The sequence below is a fragment of the Podarcis pityusensis genome (assembly GCF_964106645.2).
Source record: "Podarcis pityusensis genome assembly, chromosome: 17".
NCBI lineage: Eukaryota > Metazoa > Chordata > Lepidosauria > Squamata > Lacertidae > Podarcis > Podarcis pityusensis.
In genome coordinates, this window is record NC_138042.1 from 41,096,559 (window position 1) to 41,109,490 (window position 12,932).

General features: G+C 44.5%; 1 protein-coding gene across 11 annotated transcripts in view; it reads left to right on the plus strand.

Moving 5' to 3' along the window:
• Nucleotides 1-12,932, plus strand: part of ADGRL3 (adhesion G protein-coupled receptor L3) — a 534,652-nt gene that overhangs the window by 463,766 nt on the left and 57,954 nt on the right. For all 11 annotated transcript variants that reach the window (XM_080987086.1, XM_080987079.1, XM_080987081.1 and 8 more), the window contains one exon: nucleotides 3,647-3,743. In XM_080987086.1, coding sequence (XP_080843212.1) covers nucleotides 3,647-3,743 — 97 coding nt within the window. The remainder of the gene's footprint in view (nucleotides 1-3,646; nucleotides 3,744-12,932) is intronic.

Genomic DNA, 12,932 nt, shown 5'->3' on the forward strand with positions numbered 1-12,932 from the left:
AGGCGATTGGGCCGGATCCAGTCCCCGGGTCATAGTTTGCCTACCCATGGATTAAAGGGAATCTTATTTTCCTTCTTCCAGTTCATCAATATCAGTCTCTCTCAGCCAGAGCCTTCTCAGCTTCTGAGACACCCGAAATACTGGAGCAGCTGTATTTGAAACTAAAAAGCTACTGATCACTTTTTATAGATATTCATTATCCATAAATAAGTTTGATATGCAGACTTTATGTGAAATATATATATATATATATATATATATATATATATATATATATAATAAACGCTAGGAGTTACACCAATCCATCCCAGGTTAAATATTGTCATGAGCAGGGGTCAGCAAACTTTTTCAGCAGGGGGCCGGTCCACTGTCCCTCAGACCTTGTGGGGGGCCGGATTATATTTTGGGGGGGGAATGAACGAATGCCCCACAAATAACCCAGAGATGCATTTTAAATGAAAGGACACATTCTACTCATGTAAAAACACACTGATTCCTGGACTGTCCACGGGCCGGATTGAGAAGGCGATTGGGCCGGATCCTGCCCCCGGGGCTTAGGTTGCCTACCTGTGGTCATGAATATAGAAGCATCAGACACTTAGGAATTTTAGCTGCATGTTGAGGGGGGGAAGGAAGGTGTGATCTTGCTGCTAGGTTTGGACTTCAAGCTGGACCCAAAGTCTGTTAGCAATTCCTGGATCTTGCCAGAAAGGAACCAGCCCATATGTAGTATTCTGGACTTGCACCTTTTGTATGCAAAATTTTAAATAAAATAACATTGTTCAAATCATACAATTATCATATTTAAGAAGCCGTGAAGTTACTCCAATAAAGTATGTTTGTAGATATGTGAGATGTATTCTGTCAGTAATAAAAATAGCCCAATTATGAACAAGTATGTTACAGAATTTCCTCTCTCTTTTATCCTGTTATTAAAGAAGTTTAGAAGAGATGGCATGCAATTTATTTTCCCACTCAGCAAATGTGGGAATATCTGTGACTGTCCGAAATTTTGCACAGACATTTCAGGCTGAAGGAATCATATACAGTGGAACCTCAGTTGTCTAATATAATCCTTTCCCAAAGACCGAAACGTTTAACAACCGAGGCGCTATGGCCGGTCAGAAAATTCAATTGAGAAAATTGAGAAGCTGTTTGACTTCCAAGGCGCGTTCAAAAACGGAAGCAATTACTTCTGGGTTCGAAAACCGAAACATTCGGTTAATAATAAACGGAGTATGTGCTTAGTGAAAGTAAAAATATTAAGAAATCCAAAGAAAGATGTAACCCACTCAGTCTTCCTTGCAGTTACCACATTAATCTTCTGCTGGCATTTCTACATATAGAGCATCACATGCCGCAAAATTATCTTATTCCTTTTTACATTTCCAGAATGAGGTTTTATGTTCCTGTAATCTTATATATTTTATGGCTACATTATGTAGTTTATGACTCTACCTTCTAGTCATGCACTTAAAAAACAATTCTCTCATAGTCTAGAACATAACAAGGTTTTTTCACAGTAATTCTAAAACTATTCCCAAATATCAAAATGAGTAACTTCATAAAATGCTGCCTTGCAGACAATCATAACACTTTGCCTTTGATCCATTTCTTCATGAAAACTCCATAAAATCTGATATAGTCTAGGAACAAGATTTTTATCTAAATTGTTAACCCTGATCAGTTAATTTCTGAATCCGACTCCAGTGACGGGTTGATGTATGGTGATGGCTGCTCATTCATCATAGTGGTGTTATCGTTATATAATCAGATTTTCGTGGCCCTGCTTTTGATAGACCAAAAAAGATAGCACCTATTGTTCACATTATAAAGGAACCCAGTTCTCCACTGAGTTTAAAATTCCCGCAAAATATTAAAGCTGCTGTTAATGATTTAACTTGACTACTTCTCTTTCCAAATCTATCCTAGATTCTAAGCAAATTTGTACTCATGAGGTGCTTAGATTGCATTTCTCCCTGCCAATAGCAAGAGATCTGCTTTGCACCATCCGTGAGTTCTTAAACAGTCTTAAACATGAGGTTGCAAAGAAGCTCCTTCTTCATGAGTCCACTTCACATAGCTGTTCAAATGTATAATGTGTCCCACCTAGAGAAAAAGCAGGTTTTTTATGTTTTTCCCCAAACCCCTTCCCCCACCCCCATAAAACTTGGGGGGAAAGTGTGTGGAATATTCAAACTATATCAAACTGTTTTTTTCATTTTTTCCGGGGGTTGTCCAGGACTTCCCATCTCTAGTCCCACCAAACACCCTGGATTTATATGCCTTTGCTTAACTTGGCTCAGTGTTCTTTTAGCCATTACTTTTTTTTTGTAAGGGAGGAATTCCCATGAAATTTCAGGTGCACTCACATGGCACCTCCATATTCAGAGGCATGTCTTTCTGAGTGCTTGAGACAGACAAGAAGTTTCAATGTATTGAATCTTACAGTTGAGTCACTGTTCTCCAGTTGCATGACAGGAACACTGACTGTACTCCTGTATGGAGGGAACGGTACATTTCTGGCATCTTGGCTACCCTTAGAAGCAAATACAGTTGTACCTTGGTTTTTGAACAGCTTCGTTCTCGGATGTTTTGGCTCCCAAATTATCGAAACCCAGAAGTGAGTGTTCTGGTTTGTGAACTCTTTTTGGAAGCCGAACATCTGACAGGGCTTCTGCAGCTTCCGATTGGCTGCAGGAGCTTCCTGCAGCCAATCAGAAGCCGTGCTTTGGTTTCCGAATGTTTTGGAAGTCGAATAGACTTCCAGAACGGATTCTGTTCAACTTCCAAGGTACAACTGTAACTATGTTGTCTGAACCCTAGGAATGGGCTAAGGCAACAGGATGGTAGGTCAGCAGTAGTGTCTTTTTGTGCACATGTGAGTTCTGGGCTCATCCCTTTCAGCTTTTGATCCAGTCCCATTATCAGTGATTTGCACTTTAGTATATAGTCTGCATTTTAAGGCTTTTAAAATAGAAGATCTATTGTTGTAGGCCTCTTTGTGAGCTTCTAGTTGGAATCAGGATTCTGGACAAAGCAGATTCATGTTCTGCTATATGCAAGGGGTGACTGACTACTACACGCAGTTCTCACTATCTGAACACAACGCATTCTCAGAAAACCGTCTCTTAGGCAAGAGTTTGCATAAAGAGTCAACCATTTCCATTGTTTCCTATGGGGAACATTCTAATGTGTTCCCAAGCACCTAATTTTGACCACAAAATGGTGGGGAAACCCTCTGAAACCTTGCAAGAAGCAAACAAAGAAGGGGAAAATGCTCTTACTTGTCTGATCTCTCCCCTCCTTCCCACCATGGTTTGTGGCGAAACAGATGCTGCAGACCAGCAAAAAACAGAAAGAAAGGCCTGTTTAAAACTGCTTATTTGTTTACAGTACTGCACACAGGTCCGGCTATTTGGATATCTGACTCTGTGATGTGTATAGCAAGGTTTGGGTACTAATTCCTCCTGTTTGGATAAGTGAATTTTCACACAACAAGTGTCTAGATAGCGGGACCCTCATGTATATACAGGTGAATGGGAATTGTACTCAAAACCATCTGGGAAGCAGCTGGTTGGCAAAGGCTTCTGTAGACGCTGTGCTTGAGATTCACTTTCTGCCCCTTCCTTTTGCCCTTCTCCAGAGTCGCATTCGCAGGATGTGGAATGACACTGTCCGAAAGCAGTCGGAGTCATCCTTCATCACTGGTGATATAAACAGTTCAGCGTCACTTAACAGAGGTAATTATGGACTTATCAGATATGTATGACCTTTGTAATTACTAAGGAATCTAAGCGGCAATGTTTTGTCAACCTTGAAATGTGCTGCACCTCATTCCTTTGGATTAAATTATGTCCATGGAGAATTTTAAAAAGTGCTTTATGCACTGTTTTTCATTAAGCGAAAATGATTTTTTAAAAATGTTTATTAGTTTTTAGCATGTGTTTTCACAAATATTGCTGCGGTTGCAGCAGGGATTTGGGGGGAGTGCGTGGAGGGAGGCAGAATATTTCTATAGTCAACTTCTGGTGCCAAGAAATGGAGGTTGTCAAGCTTCATCGCTGGCAATGAAATGGGCAATTATGGAGTGATATAGTCTGCTAAGTGCTGTTATCCCAGGTAAAAAGCAATTTGGAAGGCTTTGTAAAGGTGAAAACCAGCTGCGTAATGTGTGCCCAGACCATCATCCTCTGTGTCCAAAATGGATGCCTCTCAGCTCTCCAGAGGACTGTGGGAAATTCTCTGCTTAAAATGTGATGAGGAGAACCTGGCTCAAAACTGGGTTCAGAAATCTAGGGAAATAAGTTGATCTATCCAGGCCCAATATACATCCTGCCACATCCCTGATGATCTGGCAACACTCGTTCTCAGTGACCCTTCCTTCTGATTCCTACTCTGCTGCTGTAGCAGCTGCAATGGTGGAATAAGGGAAAGGGAGGCGGGCTTTCTCCCCTCACTCTTTTCTGGCCTGCCACAGGCTCCCCTGGCTGCATGCGAGGTGCCAGGAACCCTGGGAAATGATGTTTCCCCAGTGCTACTGACACCTGTCAGTGATGCTGGGAAAGCTACTTTCCCGGTGGTCCTGGTCACCTGCTGATGGAGCCACAAAGATGGTCAGTGGGACAGGGAAGGGTTTTGAGTAGTGGCAAATCAGCACAGAAGGCAAAACCATCTAAAAGCTCTTGTCATGGGGGGGGGGGTCAAAAGCCAGGTGAGGGCAAAATTCACCACTGCTGTCCAGCTCTTCTCCCAGCACCCGCCAGCTGCCATTTCCTGATGCCCTCGGGAATGATGAAGTTGAATCTCTCATATTCGCCATCCTTCTCACTCCCCGCTTTTCGGGTGTGCAAATGAGGGCGTCATCACTTAACCTGGAGAGATGAAGGTTTTTGGAGAGAGGATTGATAGTGTTCTTTGCGTTGGATTAAAATTTGAACCAGATATGCGTTTCTGGCACCATAATCCAGCCTCATCTTTGAAATGAGCATTGCCAGCTGAGTGGAGTTGGATTTCCAAGCTTAGAAATTAGGCAGCAGCTGAATAGTGTTATAAGAAATGCACGTCTTTGGAATAGTTTTATCACCTTTGTCAACACAAGCGTGAAATGTTTAGCAAAGGCACTTCCTACTAGCACCAGATTGCGGCTCGAAGATCCCATCTGTTAACAGCTCTGAAGCGACCACAAAAAAATATCAAGAGGCAGCTTCTCTACATTGTTCCTCCTCTGCCCCCTCACACTCATCCCTTCCAATCTTCTGGAGCAAATAGGCTCCTTGTTTCGCTCTGCAACACTTGAGGAGGAAAAGGGGGCATAGGAGAGCCCTCTCTGCTTCTCAGATAAACCAGTGCTTAGGTGGGATCTTCAGGTTGTGATCTGGCAACCCTACTCTTTCTGTAATTTCAGGGGGGACCCTAAAATGTGTTGTTGTTTTTTCTGGGCATCATATTGGAAAATGTGTGTTAGTCCCTTTCAAGGCAATGCTTTGGTGACCCTTATGTGCTTTTTCATAAACATACCCACTGTCAAATTAAGGTGAAGAGAAATATAGATAATTTAAGGCTCCTGTGGATGAAACATGGCCAGAGGTGAGAGGATTACACACTCCTTCTGAAGAGCAAACCACTCTTCCTCCACCAACCTTAAGCACATTTACACTAAGAGAAACCAGTCTCAGATTGGCGATGCTTGTGGGAGCTCCCAGCAATTAAAATATCAAATACCAAACATAACACAGGCCGGTGTGTGGCAGCCTGAGGAGCTTTGTGCTCAGGAGGGGGGAGGACAGAGGCAGTACCCCCCCACACACACACTCCTGCTTCCCTTGCCAAGGTGGTGTCTACTTTCATTTGTTTTTGTTTTTCACATATTTTTATTCAGTTTTATAACGACAGACAGATTGCAGGAAAAGAAACAGAAGATAGGTTGTCACAACTGCCAATAAGGAAATGCAGTACGCAGCTATGTAATCTATTAAATCAAGAATAAAACATACCAAGAGGAAGAGGATGTGTGGTCTCTAGTATTTGCATAGGAGTCCACGGTCCAAATCAAAACAATTACAATTTGTTTTTATTTCAAAAAAGAAGTTAGGCAGCAAAATTAAGCTGTACTAAATCCAGACGTTCACATTCACCTGTGGTCCCTGTTGCTCCTGACCCACTTTGTTTGTATATGAAATAAAATTAAACCAAATAGCAAAGCATTGCTCTCGAGGACTTTGGCCACTGGGCACTTTGAACTTATGCAATCCCCCCACCTCTTTCAGTGGTGAGGTATCACAGTACAGTCGTACCTTGGTTTTCGAGCAGCTTAGTTGACGAACAAATCAGCTCCTTACGCCGCAAACCCGGAAGTGACTGTTCTTGTTTGCAAACTATTTTTGGAAGCCAAGCATCACACGGGGCTTCCGATTGGCTGCAGGAGCTTCCTGCAGCCAATCAGAAGCCACGCTTTGGTTTCCGAAAGTTTTGGAAGTCAAACGGACTTGCGCAACATTTTCCACTCGACTTCCAAGGTACAGTGGTACCCCGCAAGACGAACGCCTCGCGAGACGAAAAACTCGCAAAACGAAAGGTTTTTTCGTTTTGGAGTTGCCTCGCAAGACAAATTTCCCTATGGGCTTGCTTCGCAAAACGAAGCTTGCCCCGGGGACAGCGGGTCTTCTCTTTTGAAGCAAGGGGCGGCGGGGAGAAGCGATCTTCTCCCCGCAGCCCCAGGTCCGGGGACAGCGGGAAGCGCTTCCCGCTGCCCCCGGACCTCTTTTGAAGCAAGGGGCTGCGGGGAGATCGCTTCTCCCCACCGCCCCTTGCTTCAAAAGAGGTCCGGGGACAGCGATCTCCCCGCAGCCCCTTGCTTCAAAAGAGGTCCGGGGGCAGCTGCCCCCGGACCTCTTTTGAAGCAAGGGGCTGCGGGGAGATCGCTTCTCCCGGTGCTCCGAAGCGGGGCGGGGGGGCAGGAACACCTTCTGAAGGCGGGCGGGGGGCGAAAGTCTTTGTCCCCCCTGCCTGCCTTCCCAGGGGCTTTTAAATCGCCCCGGACAGCGGAGAAGTCCTCCGCTGTCCCGGGGCGATTTTAAAATGCCGCCCGCCAGCATTTTAAGATCGCCCGGACAGCGGAGAAGTCCTCCGCTGTCCCGGGGTTTTTTAAAATGCTGGGGGTGGGAAGAAAAGCCCTTGTCCCCCCCCCCAGCCTTCAGAAGAGGTCCGGGGACAGACTGTCCCCGGACCTGGTCTGAAGGCGGTTTCCCTAGGAACGCATTAATTGATTTTCAATTCATTCCTATGGGAAACCGTGCATCGCAAGACGAAAAACTCGCAAGACGAAGAGACTTGCGGAACGAATTAATTTTGTCTTGCGAGGCACCACTGTACAACTGTCCCGGTAGTTTTCACAAACTGTTGCTCATGGCGCGCACTGTATAGAACACAATGCTGTACAGTATCTCCCTTGTTTATCACAGCATTCCATGTGACATGCCCCTGTGAACCGCAATAGAAAGTGGGAGGGTCTTTAGTCATGTGTACGGCATAGACTTTCTTATTTTTTTTTATTCAAGTACATGCATGCATACACACCTTCCCATCTCCGCAGACAAGTTAATATAAATTAATGGCGCAATCCCTCCTGGATATAAAAGAAATACTCTGTAGTGGAATCTATTCCCCCACCAGTAGGAACCCTGTTATCCCCAACGGCCCCTGGTAAAGATGGGCTTCTTCTCTCTCCGCTAGCATTTTTGGGGATATTTAGCCAGTCTCCCCACCCCCAATGTGAGTTAATGAATAGATCATTCCCCGACCTGGCCACAGTGATCCATGTGACAATCACCTCCAGGCTTGACTACTGTAATTCACTCTACGCGGGGCTGCCCTTGAAGCTGTCCCAGAAACTCCAGCGGGTGCAGAATGCCGCTGCGAGGATCCTCACGGGGTCTCTGCCATGGGAGCATATTCACCCAGTGCTTTTCCAGCTGCACTGGCTCCCGGTGGAGTACAGGGTCAGAATGAAGGTGCTGGCTTTGACGTTTAAAGCCCTTCACGGCCTAGGACCCTCGTACCTATGGGACCGCCTCTCCTGGTATGCCCCATGGAGAGCCTCAAGGTCCATAAATAGCAACACCCTAGAGGTCCCGGGCCCTAAGGAAGTTAGATTGGCTTCAACCAGAGCCAGGGCCTTTTCAGCACTGGCCCCAACTTGGTGAAACGCTCTGTCTCATGAGACCAGGGCCCTGCGGGATCTGATTTCTTTCCTTTCTCCTCCTGTGAAGAGGCTGCATCCTAATGTTTTAGTGTTGTATTTTAATCTTTTTTTAAATTGTATTTTAATCAACTTGTTTTTATTATTGGTTGTTAGCCACCCTGAGCCCGGTCTTGGCTGGGGAGGGCGGGGTATAAATAAATTTTTTTTATTAATATTATTATTCTCCTTTTTACTTGCATGGAAGGGGAGAGGGAAAGAAAGCCTTCACTGGCTGCTGCTGGTGGGGAAATCACACCAAAGAAACCATACACAATAATGCTCTCAGCCCAAGGATCCCTGGTGAGCGGCGCAGCCTTTTCGTGCTCAGTAAGGGCCTGGGCTGGGCTGGGGAACTGTGCTCCTGAGAGAAGGGCATTAAGTTGGGAATATCACAGTCATGCCCCTCCTTGCCTGGAAAGTGAAGGTTTGGGGAAATGGCTTTCAGTCGAAGCACATGTGGGTGGACGTACAAAAGTGTGCATTGAGAAGTAGCCTAAAAAACAAAAGAAATGCTGTCCTGCAAGGTCAAAGCCACTTGCACTGAAAACAGTAATAAAAGAGTAGGTGGCTGGTTCATCTGGAAATCGACAGTGCAGGAGCAAGAACACAATAAGTAAAGAAGTAGCCCGCTGAAACAGGTTGGGGAATGTATGACATGAAAATCATGGGGAAGTAAAAGTACAGGGGCGCGAGGAGAGAGAATGCTAATGGCATCAGACCCAAGCTTTTCTGAAAACTCTCAACCCCTAATATTTAATTAATATTTAAATCTCCCTTTACATGAGCTGTGGCCTTTTTAAAAAGGAGACATTTTTTATATATACCGTATTTTTTGCTCTATAAGACTCACTTTTTCCCTCCTAAAAAGTAAGGGGAAATGTGTGTGCGTCTTATGGAGCGAATGCAGGCTGTGCAGCTATCCCAGAAGCCAGAACAGCAAGAGGGATTGCTGCTTTCGCTGTGCAGCGATCCCTCTTGCTGTTCTGGCTTCTGAGATTCAGAATATTTTTTTTCTTGTTTTCCTCCTCCAAAAACTAGGTGCGTCTTGTGGTCTGGTGCGTCTTATAGAGCGAAAAATACGGTAAATCCCCCATGCTTTCGGTAATTTTTTCTTCAGGTTAGGAAAGATATTTGACTGTGTCCACACATTTCACTGTGCACTTACTGTGTTTCCGGTGCTTGGATTTTATTCATCAAAAATGCACATATACCCTTAGTTTGGAAATACTACAGTTTCATAGAATTGTAGAGTTGGAAGGGACCCCGTGTGTCATCTAGTCCAACCCCCTGAAATGCAGGAAACTCAGCTAAAACATCCAGTGTGATGCAGTTGTTTCTCAACTCAGCTTCACACTGTTTTGATTCTGTTTATTTATTTGATTCTGTTTGTTTTGATTCTGTTTATTTATTACACTGGTTTTCCCCTGCCCCTATTTAGTTATCCACCCTTGGTGATGAGTGGGCAATAAATACATTTAAATAACCAAAGAGGTCCCAGACTGCCCAGAGGCCTGTAGGCCTAGCTACTGAGAATATTGTGCAGCTGATCATGGAGTTAGTACTTAGGGGAAGGGGACGCGAAGCAGAATGATATATATAGATATAGATATATAGATATAGATATAGATATACTGTCCATCTGGCTGGGTATCCCCAGCCACTCTGGGCAGCTCCCAACAGAATATTAAAAGCACAATAAAACATCAAGCATTAAAAGCTTCCCTAAAGAGGGCTGCCTTCAGATGTCTTCTAAAAGTCTGGTAGTTGTTGTTCTCTTTGACATCTGGTGGGAGGGCGTTCCACAGGGCGGGTGCCACCACTGAGAAGGCCCTCTGCCTGGTTCCCTGTAACTTGGCTTCTCACAGGGAGGGAATCGCCAGAAGGCCCTCAGAGCTGGATCTCAGTGTCCGGGAAGAATGATGGAGGTGGAGATGCTCCTTCAGGTATACTGGACCGAGGCCGTTTAGGGCTTTCAAGGTCAGCACCAACACTTTGAATTGTGCTCGGAAACGTACTGGGAGCCAATGTAGGTCTTTCAAGACCGGTGTTATATGATTGGTCCTTAAGACGGTCCAAGGTGTCTCCAGTCAAGATGTGAACACCTTTGCATGGGGTGAAGACATTCCTGCCCTATCCACTCCCCTTGGTGTGCACACAAACAGAAACTGATCTGATACTAATTAAGATATGTTGATGTGAACAGCTGGGGGTCTGGGAAGCGATGTGAAGCACACCGGGAAAAGCAACAACTTCAGGCTTATCCTGACTTAACTGGTAGTGATATGAACACCCATTTCGTCTGAAGGAAACACAAACTCTAAACCTTCTTCTCTTTTTCGTATCTAAACTGAAATATCTCCACCAATCGCATTTTAATTAATTCCAATTCTCTCACGAGAGAAAAGTGTGTTGTTGTTGCTTTTTAAAAAAACTATGACTGCCTCACTGTAGCCCCAATCCTGATCAGGCCCGCCTGCAATTGGAAATTGGCAATAGCAACCTTGAATGTATAAATATTTGACTAAATATTTAAAGTATTTTATGTGATCTGCAAAGACATAATCTGAAACTTAAACAGGAAAAAGGAATAGAGTGTTATGGCAACTGTATTTATATATAATCAGTTTAATTTCAGTTTCATGTACATTCTCTCATAATGAGTCGAGAAAATTAATCTCAAATTCAAACAGTGGGAATCTGAGTCTGAAAGGAAATTAAAATTCATAACCTAATACCATGATTTCCATCCCAAGTGAAACCTGAGTGTTTTCAGAATGAGGTCTCCCACCACCTCGTCTTCTCTCCAAATATAATTAAGCTGTCGTTTGTGCTGCTGAAACAATATACAGCAAAGCTAACTTAGCAGGGATACCTGGAGGCAGGTAGGGGTGTGGGTGTTATTTTTAGGCAGTCTTTAAAATGATCCACTGATGAAGGCATATTTTCAAACTTCAGTATCAAAATTTACATTTGGTCACTCTGCTTCCAACTAAAAACATGGGGAGCCGTTCATTTACATGCTTTTTCTGTTTAAAAGAGTGTTGTTTTTGTAAGGCTTAATTAGGGGTTGGTCTTTAATTTCTCTCTACGTCTCATGCTGATGTGTCCCATGACATTTGATGCAGCCAAGGTGACGCCAAAAGGGTTTTCTCTGTGGTGGTGCCATCTCTTTGAACATTCCAATGATTAGCTTGCTGGGGGCTTTCACAAAAGCTGGAAAAATATTTATTTAGGAGGGCATTCACACTGATAAATGTCATTTTACTGGGACGTGATCCAATTAAAGTGAAGGACTTGTTCCAGAACGATAGCTTTTAAATATATAAAACAAATATGCTAATTAGGCTAGCTGTGTTGAGATTTTTAGATTTTAAACGGATTTGTTTTAATTATGGTATTGTTACAAGCCCCTCGCTTCCCAGTATTATAGGGTTTCCTTTACAGAAGAGAGCGCAGGACTGTTGTGCTGTTTTTGTTGCATTTTCTTTATTTGGAAATATACCAAGAGAGTATAGTGGGAGCAAACCGTCCTCCTATACAAGATCCCCAGACAGCAGTTTCTGCAGCCCTTTCAAGGCTGCCCCACCAGTTCTCGTTTACTCAAGAAACCCTTGGTTGTCTTTCGTGCCGTATGAAAATTGCCAATGAGAAGTTTATGACTTTTATCACACCCATTTTGACACGCTCCTTCGCAGAGGGTTCGCTCATGGCTCACTGCTCAGCTCCTCCTTCTGTAGAGAGTTGGGCATGGATGGGGATCGGAGCCATGCCACCCTCAGACCGAAAGGATATAAACGCCACCGAACAGGATGCAGAAATTCCCAGCAACCTGGTTTCTCCACACTCTCCCAGCTGCTGTGTAAATCACAGAAATAGCGAAAGCAGCAGCAAGAGAAAACAGAAGAGGAAGAAAGGCAGGGCAAAATATCTGGCTAGAAGTATCTGGCAGAGTAAGCCCAGTGATATGCTAGGGCCCCTCTCTGGAGACAAGGGTGTACTGTCTCAGGAACCTGGAAAGATTGCAATGAAAAGAGCAGTCTGAGGAGTGCAGGAGGTTCTTAAAGACTCTAGAGGGCACTCCAGTCCAAGAAATAAGGTAAAAAGTACTTGGGTGAGTTGAAAGCATCACTCTAGAAATCTTATTAAAGCAACTTGTCACCAGTGGATGAAGCCAGGCTTCTTGTTCTGTAAGCAATACCAGATATTCTGAAACCTTATCTGTCTCACTCCACTCGGCAATGGAGGAAAAATACAGGGTTGTGCTCTGAGGGTAGCAGAAGCAGTGGCATTTCACGACTGTAAGCTGTTTTGTTCACTCCTCCCGCAAAAAAGAAGAAGGAAAAGCGGTGCATAAATCTACCCGCAGGGTTTGTGCCAGAGACAATTCCATTTAACGCGGGTGGCACTGTGGTCTAAACCACTGAGCCTCTTGGGCTTGCCAATCAGAAAGTCAGCGGTTCGAATCCCCATGACGGGCTGAGCTCCCGTTGCTCTGTCCCAGCTCCTGCCTACCTAGCAGATTGAAAGCACGCCAGTGCAAGTACATAAATAGGCACTGCTGCGGCAGGAAGGTAAATAGCGTTTCCATGCGCTCTGGTTTCCGTCATGGTGTTCCGTTGCGCCAGAAGCGGTTTAATCAACCTGGCCACGTGACCCGGAAAGCTGTCTGTGGATAAACGCTGGCTCCCTT